Source organism: Onychomys torridus, chromosome 22 (assembly GCF_903995425.1).
Source record: "Onychomys torridus chromosome 22, mOncTor1.1, whole genome shotgun sequence".
In the NCBI taxonomy this organism is placed as follows: Eukaryota; Metazoa; Chordata; class Mammalia; order Rodentia; family Cricetidae; genus Onychomys; species Onychomys torridus.
Window position 1 is genome coordinate 29,417,456 of NC_050464.1, and position 20,684 is coordinate 29,438,139.

Genomic DNA, 20,684 nt, shown 5'->3' on the forward strand with positions numbered 1-20,684 from the left:
CCGCCCCACCATGCTTTGGGTCCGCGGTTGCCTCTGAGCCCCGGCCATGCCCCTTTCTCCCCCCCACCCTCAATCAGCCGCTACACAGACACCCAAGCAGAGCGGCCTTTCTTTACTCTCCCCGGCTAGTCAACCAGGCTGAGGAATGCTTCCTCCCCCGAGCGGTACTGTTGCAGCTGGATCTGGACCTCCACGGTCAGAGGCTCCGGCTGGTACACGCTTTCGAAGGTTGGAACTGCCATTTTTGACTTTTCTGAGAAAATAAATGCGCGAGCAGATGAGTCCCGAGGGCTACCTAGGCTGCAGGTGTCCCCGATCTTGGACGTGCTCCTCCTTCCTCCCGAAACTCTCTCCCTGTTCTCTGACCTAGAGGGACTCAGCTTCTCAAAGAGATCAGGCCGAGAATGTTAGCCGGAATAAAGAATGAGTTCAATCGCCATCTATCGAGATCACTGAATAAGGCCCAGCTGTTTGAGTTGCAAACGAAATTAGGTGCTTTTTGCCACCAAGCCCGACGACCCTCTGAGCTCCATCTCCAGGACCCATTTGTCCCTCTGACCTCCACGTGCAAGCCACGGCCCACGCGCAAAATAAATACATAAATAATTAAAAAGAAAGAAAAACGGACACTGAGGATGCAGCTCAATTCGAGGAGAGCCAGGAGGACTCAGCCCACCCCTATTCCCGTCCCAAATGCCTTTCCCAGCACATCAGGGCCTGCAGCTGGCAGCTGTGCATTAGGGGCTATCAGGACGATCCCAGACTTGCTTCTGTGCTGGATGGAAGTCATTCTCAGTACCCTCATTCCTGTGGCTCTACACCCATGATGGCCCCTTGGCCTCGGTCCTCACCCTGCCCTCAGTGGCCACTGGTGGGTCTTACCTTTTTTGGGAACTTTCTTTATCTTCTTTGAATCCTGAGAGAAAGAACCACAAAGCCAGGTGCTTGCTGGGACAGATGCTGACCCTGAGACTGACTCTGAGGGCCACCCGCCCTTCCCTGGACCTTGGATTCATCCAGGAACTGGGGGAGAATTGGCTCTTGCTGACCTGGGCCACACTTGTGGAGGAGCTATCACATCCATCACAGGGCTACCAGCCACCATCACGGTGCCCAGGCAGCCCTGACATACAACCAGCCACCCCCCCCCCCCCCCCCCCCACACACAGTGTCCCAGCGAGCTGTCCATAAGGAAGGGAGAGGGGAGGCTGAGACAAAGGGCCTCTTAGTACCCTGGCATTAGTCATCTTGTCAGACTCCAGGGTGCGGACCACCCCAAAATTACACACGGTGGTCACCACTGTCTCCCCTGCCAGCAAGGGCTCCAGGTACACCAGGCCGCTACCCAGCACGCGCAGCACAGGTGGGTCCTGGCGCAGTTCCCTGGGCGGCTCCTTTTTCTTCTTGGGCGCCTTTTTATCCTGTGGGCAAGGCCACCAGCACAGGTGTGAGCAGGACTGGGCTGCACTGCCCTCCCTGCCCCGAGGTGCCCCGAGGTGCCCCAGCAGGCCTTACCATGACCTTGGCCGCCTCCTCTGCCTTCTGTTTTTTCCCTTTTCCCTTCTTGTCGTCTTTCCCCTTCTTTTCCTCTTTCTCCTTCTTGCCAGGCAAGGGACTCTTGGCGGGCAAGGGGCTCTTGGCAGGCAAGGGACTCTCGACCGGAGTTGGCAACACAGGCCAGGAGAGAATCTAGAAGATCGAGCCTCAGGTGAGCAGGGGAGGCTGGCTACTGGGGCCCCTCCCCACCTTGTCCTTTCTGGAAAGGCTCTGCCAGGAGGGAGCGGGGATATGAGACCCTGACGAGATAAAAGGTCATTGGGAAGGCTGTGGACACAGAACCCTGCAGCCAATGAGAGGCCAGAGCCCCCGCTATGCCCACCTTCTCCTCTACGATGGTCACGGTGGTCCCGGCCAGCAGGAAGGCCTTGACCCGCACCAGCTCCTTGAGGGTATGCTTCATCTCATAGTTGCAGGGAATGACGTCAGTCCAGGGCTTTCGGACGGTGCTGAAGAGGACTGTCCTGGGAAGTGAGGAGAGACACACCGTGTGATGGTTAGGGGCTGCGCTGGCAACCTGGGGCAAGGCTGCCAAGGGACACCCACCACGACGATGAGGACAGCAAGCACCCACAAATGGTGAGGGACCAAGACCTGGGCAGGCCAAAGGAACCAGAAGGCCAGGAAGGAACATTGACAAAGAGGAGGTGAAGGACAGAGCAGAGGCACTCTTCTGGGCATGCTCAGTGTGGAACAGCCGACAGACACCAGCTAGAATACAGAAAGGTTTTTGTTTGGTTTTGTTTTTGAAAGAAAGTATCACTCTATAATCCTGGCTGGCCTAGAACTCACTAAATGGCTGGTGCTGGCCTCAAACTTGAAGTAATCCCCCTGCTTCTACTTCCTCGGTGCTGGAATTGTTGGTCAGTAACCACTATGGTCAACTTCAAAGTTTAAAAAAACAAAATCAGCCAAGTGGGGGGAAAAATCATAAACAAAAGTCTGTGTTTAGACATGTGACTAAGTAAACAACAGAAAAAAATAGACTTTAAAAGGCACATAATGGCACAGAGGGCTGAGCATGTGGGTCACGTGGTAGAGTGCTTGCCTATATGCACCAAGCGCTGGGGTCCATCTCCAGCATTTCCCAAAACCAGATGTGGTGGCACATGCCTGTAATTCCAGCATCTGGGAAGTGGAAGGAGGAAGATGAGGAATTTAAGGCCGGCCTCAGCTACATAGTAAGTTCAAGGCTAGGTTAGGCTACATGAGACCCGGTCTTAAAAAAAATATATATATATATCTGAAGCCCCAAAATGGACAGACTGGATAGGAGAAATGAGCAACTCAGCAATGTCGGGACAGACTTCAAAACTGTATTTCCAGACTGGTAAGATGGCGCAGTGATAGAGCAGCTTGCCACCGTGCCTAACTTTCTGAGTTCTACCTCCGGGACCCACATTCCAGACAGAGAGAACCGACTTCTGAATGTTGTCCTCTGATCCCCACATGTGCTTCATGGCGTGTCCCGTGCTCCCATAAATACATACATGAAGCTACAAGCCCTCATTTCAACGGCGGGTAGCACACAGGAAACTTGAACGACCCTGTTAGCTAAGTGGACCTAGCAGTCGCCCACAGAAGTGGCCCACACACAGAAGTGGCCCACACACAGAAGTGGCCCACACACAGAAGTGGGCTCTTCTCCACGGTACCCTGGACACTGGTTTTCTTCCAGGTCTTGACATGTTGCCGTGGCTGCTCCCAGATTCCTGGGTTAAAGCAATCCTTCGGCCTCGGCTTCCTGAATAGCTGAGACAACAGCATGTGACCCAAAGGATTTTTACCATCTTTGCTATTTATTGGCTCTCTCCTCCTCCTCCTCCTCCTCCTCCTCCTCCCTCTTCTTCACTGGATCAAACCCAGGATCTTGTACATTTAGAACAAATGCAACAGCCCAGGCCTCCCCCAGCATGGCTTCACGATCTTCCAGTACACACTTCACTGGTGCAGTTTCCTAACATGCTTCCTAGACTCCTGTACAATGATAGTATTAAATAATAATCCTCATTTCCCTCAGCTCTTGGCAACTGCCGTCCTTTTTTTTTTTTTTTTTTTTTTTTTTTTTTGGCCAATCTCTATGAGTTTGACTAAAAATCATAAAAATGGAAACATGCAGTATTTATTAATCATTTGTGACTGACTTATTTCATTAAGCAGAATGTCCTCAAGATGTACCAATATTGCCAGTGTGGTGGCCCACACCTTTAATCCCAGCATTTGGGAGGCAGAGGCAGGCAGATCTCTGAGTTTGAGGCTAACCTGGTCTACAGAGTGAGTTCCAGGAAACCCTGTCTTGAAAAACAAAACAAGGGGCTGGAGAGATGGCTCAGGGGTTAAGAGCACTGGCTGCTCTTCCAGAGGTCCTGAGTTGAATTCCCAGCAACCACATGGTGGCTCACAACCATCTGTAATGAGATCTGGCGCCCTCTTCTGGCCTGCAGGCCTGCAGACAGAACATTGTATATCAAATAAATAAGTGTGTGTGTGTGTGTAGCTGAGAATCAAACCCAGGGCCTTGCGCTTGCTAGGCAAACAATCTACCACTGAGCTAAATCCCCAACCCCAAATAAATAAATCTTAAAAATAAAAAGAAAACAAAACAACAACAACAAAACCTTCCTTTCATAAAAGCCATATTAAGTGGCTAGAGGGTTGATTTGGCACTTCAGAGCACTTACTGCTCTATCCAGGACCAGGACTCAGATCCCAGCACCCACAATTGCATGGCTCACAAATACTTGTAATCACAGCTCCAAGGAATGTGATTCCCACTTCTGACTTCTGTGGGTGCAGAACAACACACGTGGTCATGTGTTTATGTGGCAAGCACTACACTTACTGTGGGAGCCCACAGAGGTTTCCCAGTGAGAGCTGAGCTTGCTTTCCCAGCAGGGCTGCATAAGAGGGTGATTGGACCACGGGAATGGTTACCAGGTGTTTGGAAGGGTCTGCACTTGGCTGTAGCTAGCAAGGGGGAGGTCTGTTGCCTCACCTCTTGGCATTGTTATAAAAAGCCTTTTGAATAAAGTTCTGGGCCGGTGGATAAGGATCCAGGCCCTCCCGAGGCTATCCTGTGTTTCTATCTGTTTCTCTCCCCTCTCTCCTTCTATCTAAATCCCCTATCCCTCTCTCCTCTAGAGTACCCTGGGGTAAAAAGGCCGGGGCTGGTCCCCCACAACCCACTGAGCCATCTCCCAACCTAAGCACTTGGGCTTTGAAAGGTCCCACCACACTCTAACTGGTCAGAGGTCACTGGGTCTGGACAGTCGGCACAGTGTGGAATTGTAGATGTCAGGCAATGGGTGCCCATGTGACCAGATTCCAGGGAAAACGGAACCGCCGGGCTTAGGCAAGCTTCTCCAGGAGACATCATTTTTCAAGAACTGTCACAGCTTGTTGACCTACTGTGTGACCCCAGCATGACTACTAAGACTGGACTCTTAGAAGCTTAAAGCCTGGGCCTGATTTCCTCTGCACTTTCCCCACATTCCTCCCTTCCTCCCTCCCTCCCCCCACTCCCTCCCTCCCTTCCTTCCTTCCTTCCTTCAGAGACACTCATTATGTAGCCCAAGCAGACCTCAAGCTCACAATCCTCCTGCCTCAGCTTCCTAAACTAGGATTACAAGCATGCATCACCACGCTCACCGTATCTCTTTCTCTCTTTCTGTTTTTGAGACAGGGTTTCTCTGTGTAGCCCTAGCTGTCCTGGAACTCACTCTGTAGACCAGGCTGCCTCTGCCCCACAAATGCTGGGATTAAGGGTGTCAGCCAACACACCCAGCCGCTTACCCTCTCTTACTAAGTTTCCCCCAAGTAAAAAAAGCAATGATAAAAATTCCTCAGCTTGAGCTCCACAGAGCAGCACAGACTGCCGGAGGTCTGGGTTCAGTTCCCAGCGTCAAAACTAAACAGAAGACTCAGCGGGGAACCCCCCTCGGCTCTTGACACAGTCTTCTGAGTCCTTCCCTGCTTCTTTCAGGGCAGTGGCATCAAGACAGCTGCTTCCCTGCTCCGTCCGTCATCCTTGGGAGCAGAGACCCAGAATCCAGACAACACAAGCTCCCGGGATCTCAGCAAGCTTAGATCACGTACTCAGCGGAGGTTTAAACTCGTGCAGCTGGATGGATCCTAGGGATGCTCCGCAGATCCGCAGACACTGAGGCTTGGGTTCCCTCCCAGCAGGAACAAGCCCAACAACTCTTACAGCCGCGGTTAGAACCTAATCTCTCACTCCCCAGGAGCGCAGAGTGGCAAAGCCTGTGAATCAGACAGAGCTCAACCAAGTTATGTTTAAATAGCCACATTGTTTCCTGCAATGAAAGCCAGCAGGAAATCCATCACTCAATACATACCAAGATGTGTTTGTGTGTGTGTGTGTGTGTGTGTGTGTGTGTGTTTACTAGGCAACAAAAACCTGGTTGGTAGGACTGGTGGTGCCTGGAATTTGAGCTACTGGGGGTGGGGATGGGACTGAATCAGGAGGATCACAAGTTCAAGGCCAGCCTAGGAAACACAGTGAGTTTTTGTATCCAAGCTCAAAGCGAAACAAGGGTAGGGATGGGGGCTCTGCCATAGCGCTTGTCTAGTGGCGTGAGGCCATTGCTTCAGCCTTTAGGACTGCGAGCAAAACTAAGAACCTAGTGCCTGGAACCCAGAGCCTTGCTACATTTTCTATGAACACATCCCAGATGGATTGAAAAGCTAAAGGGGGTTGGAGAGACGGCTCAGAGATTAGGAGCACCGGCTGCTGCTCTTGCGGAAGACCCAGGTTCGGTTCCCAGCACCCACATGGCATTTCACAACCAGCTGTAACTCCAATTCCAGAGGATCCTGTAACCTTCTGGATGCCTCAGGCATTAGACACATATGCAGTACACTTACACACATGCAGGCAAAACACTCTTACACAGAAAATAAGCACGTTTGGGTTTTGTTTGTTTTGTTTTTGTTGTTGTTTTTTGGTTTTGTTTGTTTGTTTTGTTTTTAAAAGAAAAGCTATAAGAATCCAATTCCAGCTGGGTGGTGGTGGCGCATGCCTTTAATCCCAGCTCTCGGGAGGCAGAGCCAGGTGGATCTCTGTGAGTTCGAGGCTGGCCTGGTCTACAGAGCAAGATCCAGAAAAGGTGCAAAGCTACACAGAGAAACCCTGTCTCAAAAAAATAAAAAATAAAAAAAAAGAAAGAAAGAAAGAAAGAAGAATCCAGTTCCAATAGCTGAGATGGAAGCTGTCCCACGTCCTCTCTATTGACAGGAGAGTCGATCTTTAGAATTTAACCCCCACCCCCAGGCATCTGGAGCTCGGTTGTACTGTTGTACTGAGGGGAAGGTTGGGGCTCCAGAAAACAACGGTCTGTGGCTAAGCCCAAACCTACCTCTAGCTCACAGCCTACAGGCGGGCTAATGAGAAGGCCCGGCCTCCATAGTTCTTTGTGGCTCAGGGCAGTCGGCAAGCTGGGGAGAAGCCGCAAGAGCAGCCCTGGCTGGCCGCCACGGATGCCCACCTACCCCCACCTACCCCCACCTACCCCGGGCCGCCTTCTACCCTTACCCAGGGGACGGACAGAGCCGTGCGTCTATGCGTGGCCGCAGCTTTGACAGTTCTTCGGAGGAGTCAATGGACTGCGGCAGCGGGGCAGAGCGGATGGAAATGGTTGTCTCCGACTCCTCCATGTCCGTTATCCCAGACTCTCCGGAGTCCTCGGCCATCTGATTCATCTCAGCTATAAACTCAGAGATCTCCTGGGACACGTCCTTAGGAGACTCCGGGCGAGTCTTCTGCCGGCCACCCGGGCGGGGCTGGCGGACCTGGCGGGCTGGGCGCTGGGGCCCCGCGGGGCGGCCCACCAACAGAACCTCCTGTTGGTCCTCCTGCTGGCCCTCCTCATGACCCTCCTCATCTAACTGCACCGTGCTGGAGGAGGGCTCGACTATCTGCAGGAAAGACAAACGTGCCTCAGTGGGTGTGGACACCGGCAAACGTCTGGGTACCTTACGGATCTGGCGATGGTGCTGGCGATGGAGCGCGAGGCCGCATGCCGGCCTGGCAGGCGCTTTACCATCTTAGCCATATCCCAGCCCTACACCAGCTTAAAGCATGATCCGACACACCAACTTAGGAGGCATCTCTGTTCAGATGGCTTTTGTCTCTGCCTCCTAAGTTGGTGTGTAGGGCCCACGTGGTGTCCTTGGGTCTGTCTGAGATGCAGAGGTGGGGAGGGAGATACTGTGGAGTGGGCCAGGGGTAAAAAAGTCTGCTCTGCTTGCTCAGGCCTCACAGGGACAGGAGGTGAGCGGTGGCTGAGGCTCCCTCTGCCTGGGGAGGGGCTAACAGGCAGAAACCAGGTCCCTGAATGGAGGAGGGGTATGAAGATTTGGGGAGGGGGGGAGCCTAAAAGGCTGTTCTGTGTGCACACAAAAGCTGCAGGCCGGGGTTGGGGATTTAGCTCAGAGGTAGAGCGCTTGCCTTGCAAGTGCAAGGCCCTGGGTTCGGTCCTCAGCTAAAAAAAAAAAAAAAAAAAAAGCTGCAGGCCTGTGTGAAGCCCACTCTGCCCCCTAGATTGGCAGGGCATACCTCAGCCAGAACACTGTCAGGCTGCGTCTCAGTCATGGCGCTGGCCAAGGCTTTCCTTTCCCCTTCTTCGTCCTCCACAAAGTCATAGGTCACATAATAGCTGTAGCTGATGAAAGGGCCTTCAGGTCCCGGCTCTGGGTCCAAGATAGAGGAGTCCAGCACCCCCCTGACATTCCCAATGGTCACCACAAACTGTGCCTCTTGTGCCAACATCTCTGCAAGGAGTAATTAGTGGCAGGTTTGAGGGACCGGGGCTGGAGTAGGGAAGGCAAAGACATAGGTCTGGTGACCTCCCCACCCCCCACAGTTAGAGCCCCCCCTCCCCCCGACTCTGCCAAGTTCGGCGGGAGTGAGCTGGGGATAAGCCGTTAGATACTCTGAAGCCTCGTTTTCCCATTTGCCAAATGGGGGTGCTGAGAGGTGTGTGTGGCAGAGACAGTCAGTTCTGACAGCAGGAGAGAGAGGTAGAAAGCCTCTGCTACCTCAGCTGGTGTCTGTGACTGCCACTACTGCTGCCCCCCCTCCCCGCCTCCCCACCACCCCACCACCCCACCTCCCCACCACCCCACCACCCCACCACCCCACCTCCCCACCACCCCACCTCCACACCGCTTGGACTGTCAAAGGGCTCTGATGCACCTTGTATCAGGAGCCACAAGGGGGTGATGTCAAGCCACCATAGAAACAGGATCTACACAGAACAGAACGCGCCCCAAGTCCCAACAGCCACAGGGGTCCTACATAGAGAAAGCCCAACCTAGGTAGCTTAGTGTACCCGACCCGGGTTCAAGGGCAAACAGAGAGCCGCTGGTGAGGTTCTAGGGTGAAACAGAGGCCGGGGATGTGTGAGGCACCCTACCGCCATGGATGCTGAGTCCCCGAAACTGGTGCTTCTCGTTGGGAGACACGGTGACATCATCCAGCACACAGAGGCGTGTCAGGCTGTCCACAGTAAAGCCACGGTAGTAGGGCACCAGGGCCAGTGGGTTCCCCTGCAGCACTAGCAGCCTCAGGTGCTTCAGGGTGCTGAGCCCTGCTATCATGCTCTGCAGGTCGGTCAAGTCGTTGAAGCTCAGGTCCAGGGAGACGAGTCTGGGCCTGGAAGGTTGGCCACGCTACTGGTTAGGAAGTTCTGTGAGCGGGGGTGGGGGGGTACAGCACTCTGGGCCGCACACCTTGTTCTGTCCTGGACCCAGATCAGCTCTTGAGCCTGCGTCTCCTTTCTCTTCCAGCACACAGCCTGAGTTCCTGGACTCTCCCAGCGCCCCCCACCTCGCTTCCATCTGCACCTCCCTCTCTGTTAACTAGCAGCCTAGTGCCGAGCCTCTAGAACATTCTTCACAAATCCCCACTGACGGACATGCTGGAAGCCACTGCAGGAGGGTGGGGAGGAGGGTGAGTGTGGGGATGAGGAAGGAAGGGTGCACTGGGCTGGGGCATCCAGAGATAAATGAGCTGGAAATCTCTCTTCAAAGCCATGACGGCCATGGCCACAGGGAGCTGGCCAGCTCATGTTCTCAGGGACATGGGAGAAGAAGAAAGAATATTCCAGTGTGAGCACCTGAGACAGGCAGGCAACGATGAAGCCCAGGCCTCCGGTGGAGACCAAGACACAGGAACAGGCAGAGCTCTGTCTGATGCCACAAGCCACAGAGCAAGCGCACTCTGAGACCAGAGGCCGGAGAAGCCCCGGGGAAATACTGACACAGCAGCTGTCATGATCACCCCAGCGCCTTTCCCACAGGCTGAACCCATCCTCTCCACTCCCTCTCCTCTGTCCCCCCTCTTCCCACGGCCTGCTCTGCTGGGAAAGGCGCTGGCCAGTCCCTGGAAAATCGCAAGAGGAACACCGCAGAGGACCGTCCATCGCAGGCCCTGCACAATGTCACCCTTCCTCAAGAGAACTGGGGAGAAGTGGAGTCCCAGGAATGGCGGGGTTCATGCAAGCTTCTTGTGAAGTCCAGAGCTGGCATTAAGCCCAGGGTTATGGTATATATTTTGAATCAAAAAGCCAGATACTTGCTCTCAGTCAACGGCATGAACCTAAATTGGCTGTCCCAGGAGTAGAGGAGATGAGGGTGTGTGTGTGTGTGTGTGTGTGTGTGTGTGTGTGTGTGTGTGTGTGTGTCGGGGCTCCTGTCTGTCTTATTTGCTGAAGGCAGAGGACAATGGAGGAAGGAACCCCAGGGAGCCTAGAGACTATGCAGATTGGCTGAGAACAGCAGAGGAAGCCTGAGCCCAAGGAAGCCAGAGAGGGTCTTCCCTTCCCACAAAACCTTCCGTCTCCAAGAGGCAATGGTTGGACCATCCTTGAGATACTGGAGGAGGGGTGAAGGAGGGAGATCAGGAGTTCTACCATATCTTCAGCTGTGTGTTGAGTTTGAGGCAAGCCTGGGCTACATTAGATCCTGTCTTCCAAAGAAAGGGGGTGAGGGGAAGGGGAGGGGAGGGGAGACATGGAGAAAGGGCAGTATAAAACTCCACCTATGGAAATACCCTCAGGTGCTGAAATCCTGGGGATCCTCCCGGGGGCCATCCTTCTGCCTCAACTCCCTGTGACAGACTGCCTTTTATAAGTGGCCTCTCACTGGGCAGTGGTGGCACACACCTTTAATCCCAGCACTCGGGAGGCAGAGGCAGGGGAATCTCTATGAGTTTGAGGCCAGCCTGGGCTACAGATCGAGATCCAGGAAAGGCACAAAGTGACACAGAGAAACCCTGTCTCGAAAAAACAAACAAACAAACAAAAAAACCTGAGGATGGGAAGTGTGCCCTGCACAAGCTCTAATGGATATTCAGCAACAATGTCTCTAGGACAGTGGTTCTCAGCCTGGGGTGGTTTCCTCCTCAGAAGACCTTGGGCTCTGCCTCTCCAGATTTTTGATGACCACGAGGAAGGGCAGGGAGAGGCAAAACCCCACTAGCACCCAGCAGAGCAGCTGGAGGCTGGTGTGCGGCTAAATGTCCCCCAGACAGAAAGCATGATCAGCTGAAACGTCACAGGGCTAAGCTGAGGACCCCTGTCATCAAGTATGGATGACACTCATCCCTAGAGGCCCCGGGCATCCGTGTCCTTCCTGGGGTTTCAGCGGGATATTGTGACTGAGTGAGAATATAAACTCCTAGTGTGGCCTTAGCAGCCAAGTAGAAGTCACAGAACAAGCAGGGTCGAGTCACCCACACCCAGCTCCTAATGCCTCTCCCACGCCACCCCCCCCCCCCCCCACCCCACCCCCATTTCACCCAGCCTCCCAAGTTACCAGTTGTTGGAGGTGACAAACAGACTCTGCAAAGGGCCCAGCAGTTTGTTGTGGCCTAGCCCCAGGTGCTGCAGGTTCGGGGGTGCGGGTGAGCACAGACACTCCATGCTGCTGATCAAGTTGCCATAGAGCTCCAGCACCTGAGAAGGGGCAGCATCAGCTGGGACTGGAGAGGTCTGTCTCATTCACCACAATCCCCTACTCCTGCCCTGGGAAAGGCAAAGGGAGTTGGGGTCGCCAACTTGCTTAAAAAAAATACAGTAGTCGGGCTGTGGTGGCACACGCCTCTAATCCCAGAACTCGGGAGGCAGAGCCAGGCGGATCTCTGTGAGTTCAAGGCCAGCCTGGTTACAGAGTGAGTTCCAGGAAAGGCTCCAAAGCTACACAGAGAAACCCTGTCTCGAAAAATAAAATAAAATAAAATACAGTAAGAGGCTGTGGTGTAGCTGGACTGGATGAGACCTTACCTAGCATGTGCTGGACCCCGAGGGCCATCTCTATTACTGAGTAAACCTAGCGGGTGGTATCTTCCTATAATCCCAATATTTGACAGGTAGAGGCAAAGGTTACCAGATAGTGGTGGTGGTGGCACACGCCTTAATCCCAGCAACCGGGAGACAGAGACAGGCAGTTAGTTCTCTGTGAGTTCGAGGGCAGCCTGGTCTACAGAGTGAGTTCGAGGACAACCAGAGCTACAGAGAAACTCTGTCTTAGAAAACACACACACACACACACACACACACACACACACACACACACACAACAAAACAAGAGTTCAGTATCATCCTTGACTGCATAGTGAGTTCGAGTCCAGGCTAGAATACATGAGACCTGTCTCAAAAAAACAAAAAGGGGGTGGGGTGGGGTCTGAGAACCAGTACAAGCACTTGCTGCTCAAGCCCGCTGTCCTGAGTGTGATGCCCAGATCCCAGAGTGGAAGGAGAGACACAATTATAAAGCTGTCCTCTGACCGGCACACCTGTACCACAGCACACACATGGGAAAAAAAATTGCTGTAGGAAGATGGGTCAGGCAGCATGGACCTACAACCTCAGAGCTCGGGATTCTGAAACAGAAGGTTCTCGAGTTCCTGCCTCCCTTGGGCTACACAGAAATTCCAAGGCAGCCTAGACTCCACAGCAGCACCTTGTCTCAAAAGGGAAATCAAAGGGGGAGGGGCGGGGAGAACATGCTGCCCTAGGGGAAGGTTTTTTATGGTTTGGAAGGGGAGGTGGAAGGGAGTGGTTGGGGTCAGATGCATACAGCCTAGAATCATCTTATTTATTTATTTATTTATTTATTTATTTATTCATTTATTTATTCCAGTTTTTTTGAGACAGGGTTTCTCTGTGTAGCTTTGGAGCCTGTCCTGGATCTCACTCTGTAGACCAGGCTGCCGTGGATATCACCCTGCATAAATAAAGTGCTGATTGGCCAGTAGCCAGGCAGGAAGGATAGGGTAGGCGGGACAAGGAAGAGGAGAAGGCTGGGAACAGGAAGGCTGGGAGGAGACACTGCCAGCCACTGCCATGAGAAGCAACGTGTAAAGACACCGGCAAGCCACAAGCCATGTGGCAAAGTATAGACTAACAGAAATGGGCTAAATATAAGAGTAAGAGCTAGACAATGGTAGGCCTGAGCTAATGGTCAAACAGTTTAAATAATATAAGTGTCTGTATGATTATTTTATACGTGGGTTGTGGGACCGTGGGGGCTTGGTGGAACCTGGAGAAAAACTCTAACTACACCAGGCTGGCTTCGAACTCACAGAGATCCACTTGCCTCTGCCTCCTGAGTGCTGGGACTAAAGGCATTTGCCACCACCCTAAAACCTTCTTAACCCATGGGAATACACAGGGGTGGGGTGGACCACAGAATAAGTCCTGATTTAGCAACATTCTTTTCTTATTTTTCTTTTTTCTTTTTTTTTTTTCTTCCGAGACTGGGTTTCTCTTTGTAGCTTTGCACCTTTCCTGGATCTCACTCTGTAGACCAGGCTGGCCTCGAACTCACAGAGATCTGCCTGGCTCTGCCTCCCGAGTGCTGGGATTACAGGTGTACACCATCAACACCTGGCCTATAACATGCTTTTCTTCACGTGTACTTGACTAAGGCCCACCGGGTACTGTCTTGAGCATGGGCCAGGACAAGGCACCCAGTCTCCTATTCTCAGCATGGAAGTCAGTGGGGCCTTTTTGATATGATTAGCTGAAGACTCATGATAACGTCTGGTCTTATCTGAGGTTCGTGTGTGTGTGTGTGTGTGTGTGTGTGTGTGTGTGTAGAGGCCAGGAGACAGCCTCAGCTTCCTCAGAAGTCACGCCTTTGTATTTTGAAACAGTCTCCCACTGACCTAGAACTTACTATACAGACAGGCTGGCTGGCCAGAGGGTCTCAGTGATCCCCCGGTCTCTGCCTCCCCAACACTGAGATTTAAAGTACACCCCACATTTTTCACGTGGGTTCTGGAGAGCCAACTCAAGTCTCCATGCTGTAAGGATGGAGCTTTACCCAGAGCTAGCTCCCGAGCCCCTCACCTATTGTTTTAACACGGTGAAGATTTGCCGTTTCAAGCATACAATTCACAGGCTTTAATTACATTCACAATGCCAGCTCCCACCAGCACCTCAAACACGTTTGAAAGAAACAAAATTAGCAAACAAACCCCCGACTAAGCAGTAAGTTCTCGGGGTTCTTCCTAGGCCTGTGACCTCTACTGGCCTCTGTTCCTGTGGACTTTCCTCTTCCACATATGTCATTCAGTGCAATTATACATAAGATCCCTCTCTTGGGGCTGGAGAGATGGCTCAGCGGTTAAGAGCACTGGCTGCTCTTCCAGAGGTCCCGTGTTCAACTCCCAGGACCCACATGGTGGCTCACAACTGTCCATAACTCCTGTTCCAGGGGACCCGACATCCTACACAGACATACATGCAGGTAAAACACCAATGTACATAAAATAAATTTGTATTTGTATGAATAAATTATTTCAAAAAATCTCTTTGAAATCTGGTTTCTTTCATCTAGTGTGATGTTTTCTTCCTTTTTAAAAAGTGAACAATATTCCATTGCATGGAGAGACCACATTTTGTTTATCTGTTCATGTGGCCACAGGTCATTGTTGTGAATAACAGGGTTAGTAGTAAACAAGACCTTCCCTGGGTCCTTCCTTCCTGTTCTTGTGGGCATTTGCCATGGATGGGAGGGAACTGCTGAGTCCAATGGGATTATGTAACTTTTTAAGAAACATGACCTGTGGTTTTGTTTGTTTGTTTATTTATTTGTTTGTTTTTCAAGACAGGGTTTCTCTGTGTAGCCCAGGCTGGCCTCGAACTCACAGAGATCTGCCTGCCTCTGACTCCCAAGTGCTGGGATTAAAGGTGTGCACCACCACCGCCCAGCCAAGACCTATGTTTTAGAAGCCTGGGGCTGGTTCTTAGCACTCAGCCACCCTAGCCAGAGCTATGCAGGGCGGGTTAAGAGCAGGCTCTCCTGAGCTGCCCTAAGCCTCCACACAGAACCTGTACCTTCAATGTCGGGGGCAGATTGTTGGCATCGATTTCCGCAATTTCATTGGCACTCAGAATCAACTCCTCCAGCTTTAGAAATTGCAAGAGGTCTTTATCCACCAGACTCACCTGGAAGGAGAGGAGGGGAAACTGAGGAGTCTGGCGAGCCAGGCAGCGCTGGATGTTCACACAAGGAAGGTAACATCAGTGTTAGCTACTGTCCCGATGCCGTGACAAAACTCCGTGACAAGCAATTCAAGGAAGAGTTTGTGTTGGCTCAGGGCTCCAGAGGGCTAGGTGTCCATAACACACACACACCATCACCACCACCACCCACCACCCACAATCCCCCTTCCCCACGGGCAGCAGGAAGCTGAGCAATCACACTCCAACCACACACAGGAAGCAGAGACAACAAGGAAGTGGGGTGAAGCTACAGGCCCTCAAAGCCCACCCTCAGGGATGGACTTCCTCAGCAAGGCTGCCCCTCCCAAAGGTTCCATTCCCTCCGGCAAAGACCTGGGGAACAAGTGTTCAGACACCCGAGTTGGTGGGGGACACCGCTCAGTGGGAGTACGCAACTGGTCATCCATTCCCAGGTAAGCCCCAGGTCCGCCCACTTCCCACCCTTTCCTCTCCTACATCACCGCCCACAGGGCACAGTTTTGAGGGTTAAAGGGGCCTCTTCCAGCCCGGACTCTAAAAGCAGGCTTTGGCTCTCCAGGCCGGTGTCGTTGGGTCATGGGACTCTTGTGAAAACAAGAATCCTTCTGTCTACACAGCACAGGAGCCCAAGGAACGACCAGTGTAAGAGGGACCAACCCTCAGGGCAATCCCATCTTGCTGCCAGCTGCCATCTAGCTGTTCTTGAGGCCAAGCACAGTGTCTCCTGAGACCTGCAGAGGTCCTGCAGCACACACAAACACTCATTGGCATGGTCTGGGTTTGTCTGCACCCTGTATAGTCTGAGCCTGTACTCAGGCTTGCCTAGGTCCCTCTGTGAACTCGGAGGCAACCAAAAGAGGATTTGGGTAAGTGGGAGAGTGGAAGGATGTAGGGAGGTCTGGGCAGGGAGGGGAGTGTTTGTACCCATCATTTCCATAAGCAGCTCAATAAACACATTAGACTCACCAACACGAATTTCAGTGAGTCATTCTTGGGGCTGTTGGCACTTCCTGTTAAATTTTACATCTTCCCAAGAAAATCATGTAACAGTTGCCCTGCCTGGTCTTCCAGAAAGACTCTGGGTCAGATGGAGCAGGGCCTACCAGCTGCCTCCTCACCCTACCCATGAATCCCAATTTCCGGTGGTCTCAGGACATCAGAAGCCCTTCCAGGCTGAGCTTCCCTTTTGTACAGTGACCGAGTCTCCTAGTTTGTCCAGGATTGGGGAGTTTCCCCAGGACTCAGAAAGTTCCAGACAAAACGGTATTGAGTGGGTCACAGGAGAAGGAGGGACTCGGGAAGGCTAGGGGTCCTTCCCATTTTTATGTCTTATTAATATGACAGCTTTTCAAAAGCAGACCTGCTTGATGTTAGCCAGCCCTCTCCAGGTCCTCTCTTCACACTTTAAAAAGAAACACTGTGGTCCCTTAAAAGGTCTTCACTAGGAGGACCCACCTCAGAGTGTGCAAGGAGTTAGCCAGAGTATCCAGGACTGAGCTCCTCCGGGGTTAGAAACGGAGAGACAGACAGCAGATGGGCTTAGAGGGACAGAGTTACACAACCAAGGTCACTGAGGCCCTCCAGTTGCCCAAGGAGAATTCTAATGGACAGGGCCCCCCAGGACCAGCTCCCTAGGCTGCCCTTGCCCTCCCTCCCAGAGCTCTGCCCAACACTTACCCCCTTGTCCACCACCCGCAGGGACCGGAAATAGGAACAGAAGAATGTGTCTTTGATCATCAGTGGATGCTGGATGGCCAGTTCTCTCAGGAAACGGTCCTCAGCACTGGAGTCCTTCGTCAAAACCCAGGGAGAGTGGGTGCTGCGTACCAAGCCCAGCAGGGTCTCCACAGTCTCTTCCTGGGCGCTCACTGTCTCCTCCTCCTTGGGGACCAACTCCCTCCAGGTTCTCCATCTTTGAGGAAGAAAGCGTGACTTATTCTGCAAAGGTAGAGATGGAAGCCTTTTCACATTGATTTATTGGGTCGTGCCTGGGTGTGTGTTCACGTGTCCACCACAGCAAGTGCGCGTGGAGCTCTGGATTAGTCAGGGTTCTCTCGAGGAACAAAGCTTATAGACTATGAAACCACACATGCGCATAGGATGAAAGGGGATTTATTAGAACGGTTTACAGGCTGTGGTCCAGCTAGTCCAACAATGGCTGTCTACCACGGAAGGCCCAAGAATCCAGTGATGGTTCAGTCTACAAGGCTGGATGTCTCAGCTCATCTTCAGTGTGAGCCAGAACCCTGAAGAAGTCAGCCCTGATGCCAGAGAGAGCAAGAGCAAGCAGGCCAAGAACGCCAGCTTCCTTCTTCCTGTCCTTTAGATAGGTTGTCAGCAGAAGGTGTGGCCCACATTAAAAGTGGGTCTTCCCACCTCAAAAGATCCAGGTTAAGAGTGGGTCTTCTTGCCAGGTGGTGGTGGCACACACCTTTCAACTCAGCACTCAGGAAGCAGACTCAGGCAGATCTCTGTGAGTTCGAGGCCAGTCTGGTCTACAGAGTGAGTTCTAGGACAGCCAGAGCTACACAGAGAAACCCCGTCACTGAAAACAAAACAAAACAAAAAAACGTGGTCTTCTCACTTCAGATGACTTAATAAAGGGGGAAAAAAATCCCTCATGGATGTACCCAGCTACTTGGATTTTAGTTAATTCTGGATGCAATCAAGAATAGCCTTCATGGGCTCAGAACAGTCTTCCGGAATTGCCTGTCTCTTACCACTTGGTTCTCAGGGATCAAACACAGATCATCATGGCTGACAGGAAGAATTTTACACACTGATCGTCACATTGCCTGTCTGAGACAGTGTCTTATGTAGATTAGGCTGGCTTTGAACTCACTGCATAGCTGACAGACGGTTACCTCAAACCCCTCGATCCTCCTGCTTCTACCTCCCAAGTTGAGGGACTATAGGCATACACCCCCACACGAGGTGTAATGCGATGTGGGATCTCAAATCCAGGCTTTGTGAATGCTAGAAAAGAATCTACCGACCAAGCTACATGCCTGGCACATGATAATTATTTGTGGGGGCAGAGTTTTGCAGTGTAGCCCAGGCTGGCCTTGAACTCTCAAGTCTCCTGCCTTGGCCTCCCAAGTACTGAAATTACTGATGTGCACCACCACACCTAACAAGACACAGAATAGTTCAAAGACCAAGTTCCTGTTTTCACATCACTCTGGAGTTGGGAACTTGGAACGTGCAAACCGGAATAGATTTGGGGCCCAGAGAAGTGGCTCAGTCAGTAGTTAAGAGCGCTTGCTGTTCTTCCAGAAGACCCAAGTTCAGTTCCCGGCACCCATATGAGGCAGCTCAAAAGCGCCTCTAATTCCAGCTTTGGGAGATGCAATGCACTCTTCCAGCCTGGGAGCATCCGCCCTGACAGGCACGTACCCACCCAGAGACATATGCTTAAGAATAATGTAATGAACCAATGCAGTCAACGGAGATTCCATGCTTGACACGGCACTCTCTGCAAGTGTGTACAGGAGGCTGGGTGGGCAATCTGGGAAACCGAAGATTCACCGAGGGGAAGGCTTTCTGAAGAGGCGGCAAGGTGAAAGGTGAAACTGGAGCTCCGGTGAGTAAAAGATGATCTGCTCCTCAGAATCCACTCCCTCCAGGCGACGGTTCAAATCCGGCTCTTCAGATTAAATGGGCTTGTTTTCTTTGGTGCTGGGGGTGGGACTAAAGACCTCACCCTGGACAAACACTTACCGAAAACCCTCTGCCACTTACCCTCATCTCTCCCTAGATGTTCCAAAGCTTAGAACAGTGCCTAGCACAGGGGAGGCATTCAGCCTGTGACTGTTGACCAGACAAATGGAGTGTGTCCCTGGTGGGTGTCTGTTTGCCTCTACAGAGGGAAGGCCAGTCTGGCTGTTTTACTTGGGTAGAGCATAGGGGAGGTCCAGCTGACAGCCAAGACCCCATCTGGCTGATTCTGACATCTTTCTTTCTTTCTTTCTTTCTTATTTATTTATTTATTTATTGCTTTTCGAGACAGGGTTTCTCTGTAGCTTTGGAGCCTGTCCTGGACTAGCTTTGTAGACCAGGCTGGCCTCGAACTCAGAGATCCACCTGCCTCTGCCTCCCGAGTGCTGGGATTACAGGCGTGCGCCACCACCGCCCGGCGATTCCGGCCTCTTAAGACACATCTGATGGACCTCTAAATCTCACCGTGCTTCTCTTCACCACCCTGTGCACCCAGGTGATGACATTGGTCGCAGTCCCTCTGCATTCTGAGCAGGATGAGCGCACATCTGGAGTAATAGAGAAAGGACCTTCCTGCCCCGTGGGACCAGATTTTGTCCTCCAGTTGTGCCAACTGTGCCCTTGGCTGGATTTCCCTCAGTCTCTCCTCAGCCTGGAAGTGGGGGGCAGAGGACATGGAGCACCTAGGCTTTCCAGCTGCAGGAGGGAAGGGGACAGGGATGGAGGGGCAGAAGACCCTTCCCACAGGAGTCCTCAGAAAGGGGAAAGGTAGCCCTGTAGCCCCAGAGCGCAGGGGAGCCATTTCCTCTACATCTTCTCGGGAGGGGCTGCAGAGCAAACTGTTCAAGACCAAAGCTCCTCACTCAGGGATCTCTTCACTCTGGCATCTGGAGGCTGGCCAACCGGGTGCTCTGGGCTAGCATGAAGTGCTGGGTCAGTCCATTCCAGGTCGGTGTCCCCAGAGCAAGGTGAGCACTTGCTCCCTGAACTCCTTCAGTGTTCCGGCCCCCACGGTTCACCCCAACTCCCAAATCAGCCAATGCCCAAAGGACCACATCCAAACCTCAGGCCTCAAACCCGTATCTGAGCATCTCCTGACCCCTAGAGCAGCCCAGGTCGCAGCTAGGTACCATCTACTTGTGGTGCTCAGTCCCGGGTCCACCTCTGCGGGACCCTTGCCTCCCTCCCCACCGCCCCCCAGCCCAGCCCAGCCCACCCCCGCGTGGGGAGCACGCACCCAGCTCCCGGTGCCACACGGGAATTCACGCAGACACAGCTTCCGGAGGTGCTCGTGCACAGCGGTGCTCAAGGTCCCGGTCTTTCTGTCGCTCGCGCTGGAGTCTCTGGTCGCCATGCTGCGTGAGGCAGGCTCGTTGCTAGGCAACCGCCAGACGCGTTACCCTGGCTGCAAAGAGCAGGTGGCCGCAGACTTTGCCCAGTTATCAAAGGCCCCCAGCTAAGCTCCGACCAGGCAGGCTGCCAGCACCTTACAACAGCAGGTGGTGGGCGCCTCTCAGGGGATTCTTTCTCTCCTCCCAAAGATCGTCTGTGGAAAGTGCCTCCCCGTTCGACAGATCAAAAGAGGCAACATTAGTCCGAGGTTAAACATTTTAGGACTCCAATTAGGGGATCCCAGCGTGGTTCTCCCTATCTACCCGCGAACCGCCAGACCCACTTTAGACTCATCCAATCTTATCTTGCCATCCCCTGAAGCACCTCCTCCACATAGCAGGGGCTCTCCCTCCACCTGTGGCCTCTGAAATTAATGGGATGAGATGACTCTCATTGGGAAACAACATCTTTGTTGAGGTATGATTTATGTACCCTAAAACTCAAAAGTGCACAATCCTGTGATTTTTGTTGTATTCATAGCGCAACTGTAATCTACTTTTTACCACTGTG

The 20,684-nt window shown here is 52.6% G+C and overlaps 1 protein-coding gene across 2 annotated transcripts; it reads right to left on the reverse strand.

The window, feature by feature from the left end:
* Positions 1-86: 86 nt before the first annotated feature.
* Lrrc43 (leucine rich repeat containing 43) lies at positions 87-20,136 on the reverse strand. Of its 2 annotated transcripts, XM_036172281.1 has the most exons (13): positions 20,020-20,136; positions 16,743-17,003; positions 14,919-15,029; positions 11,392-11,531; positions 8,991-9,229; positions 8,132-8,346; positions 7,109-7,491; positions 1,880-2,021; positions 1,635-1,689; positions 1,522-1,571; positions 1,233-1,421; positions 883-916; positions 87-253 (listed from the first exon to the last, which is right to left on the reverse strand). In XM_036172281.1, exons 1-13 carry the CDS (start codon positions 20,134-20,136, stop codon positions 126-128), a joined length of 2,064 nt encoding a protein of 687 aa, XP_036028174.1. In that variant the 3' UTR covers positions 87-125. The 2 variants fall into 2 exon arrangements, with proteins under 2 accessions (XP_036028174.1, XP_036028175.1); XM_036172282.1 differs by having other exon boundaries at positions 1,522-1,689.
* Between the last annotated feature and the right edge of the window lie 548 nt (positions 20,137-20,684).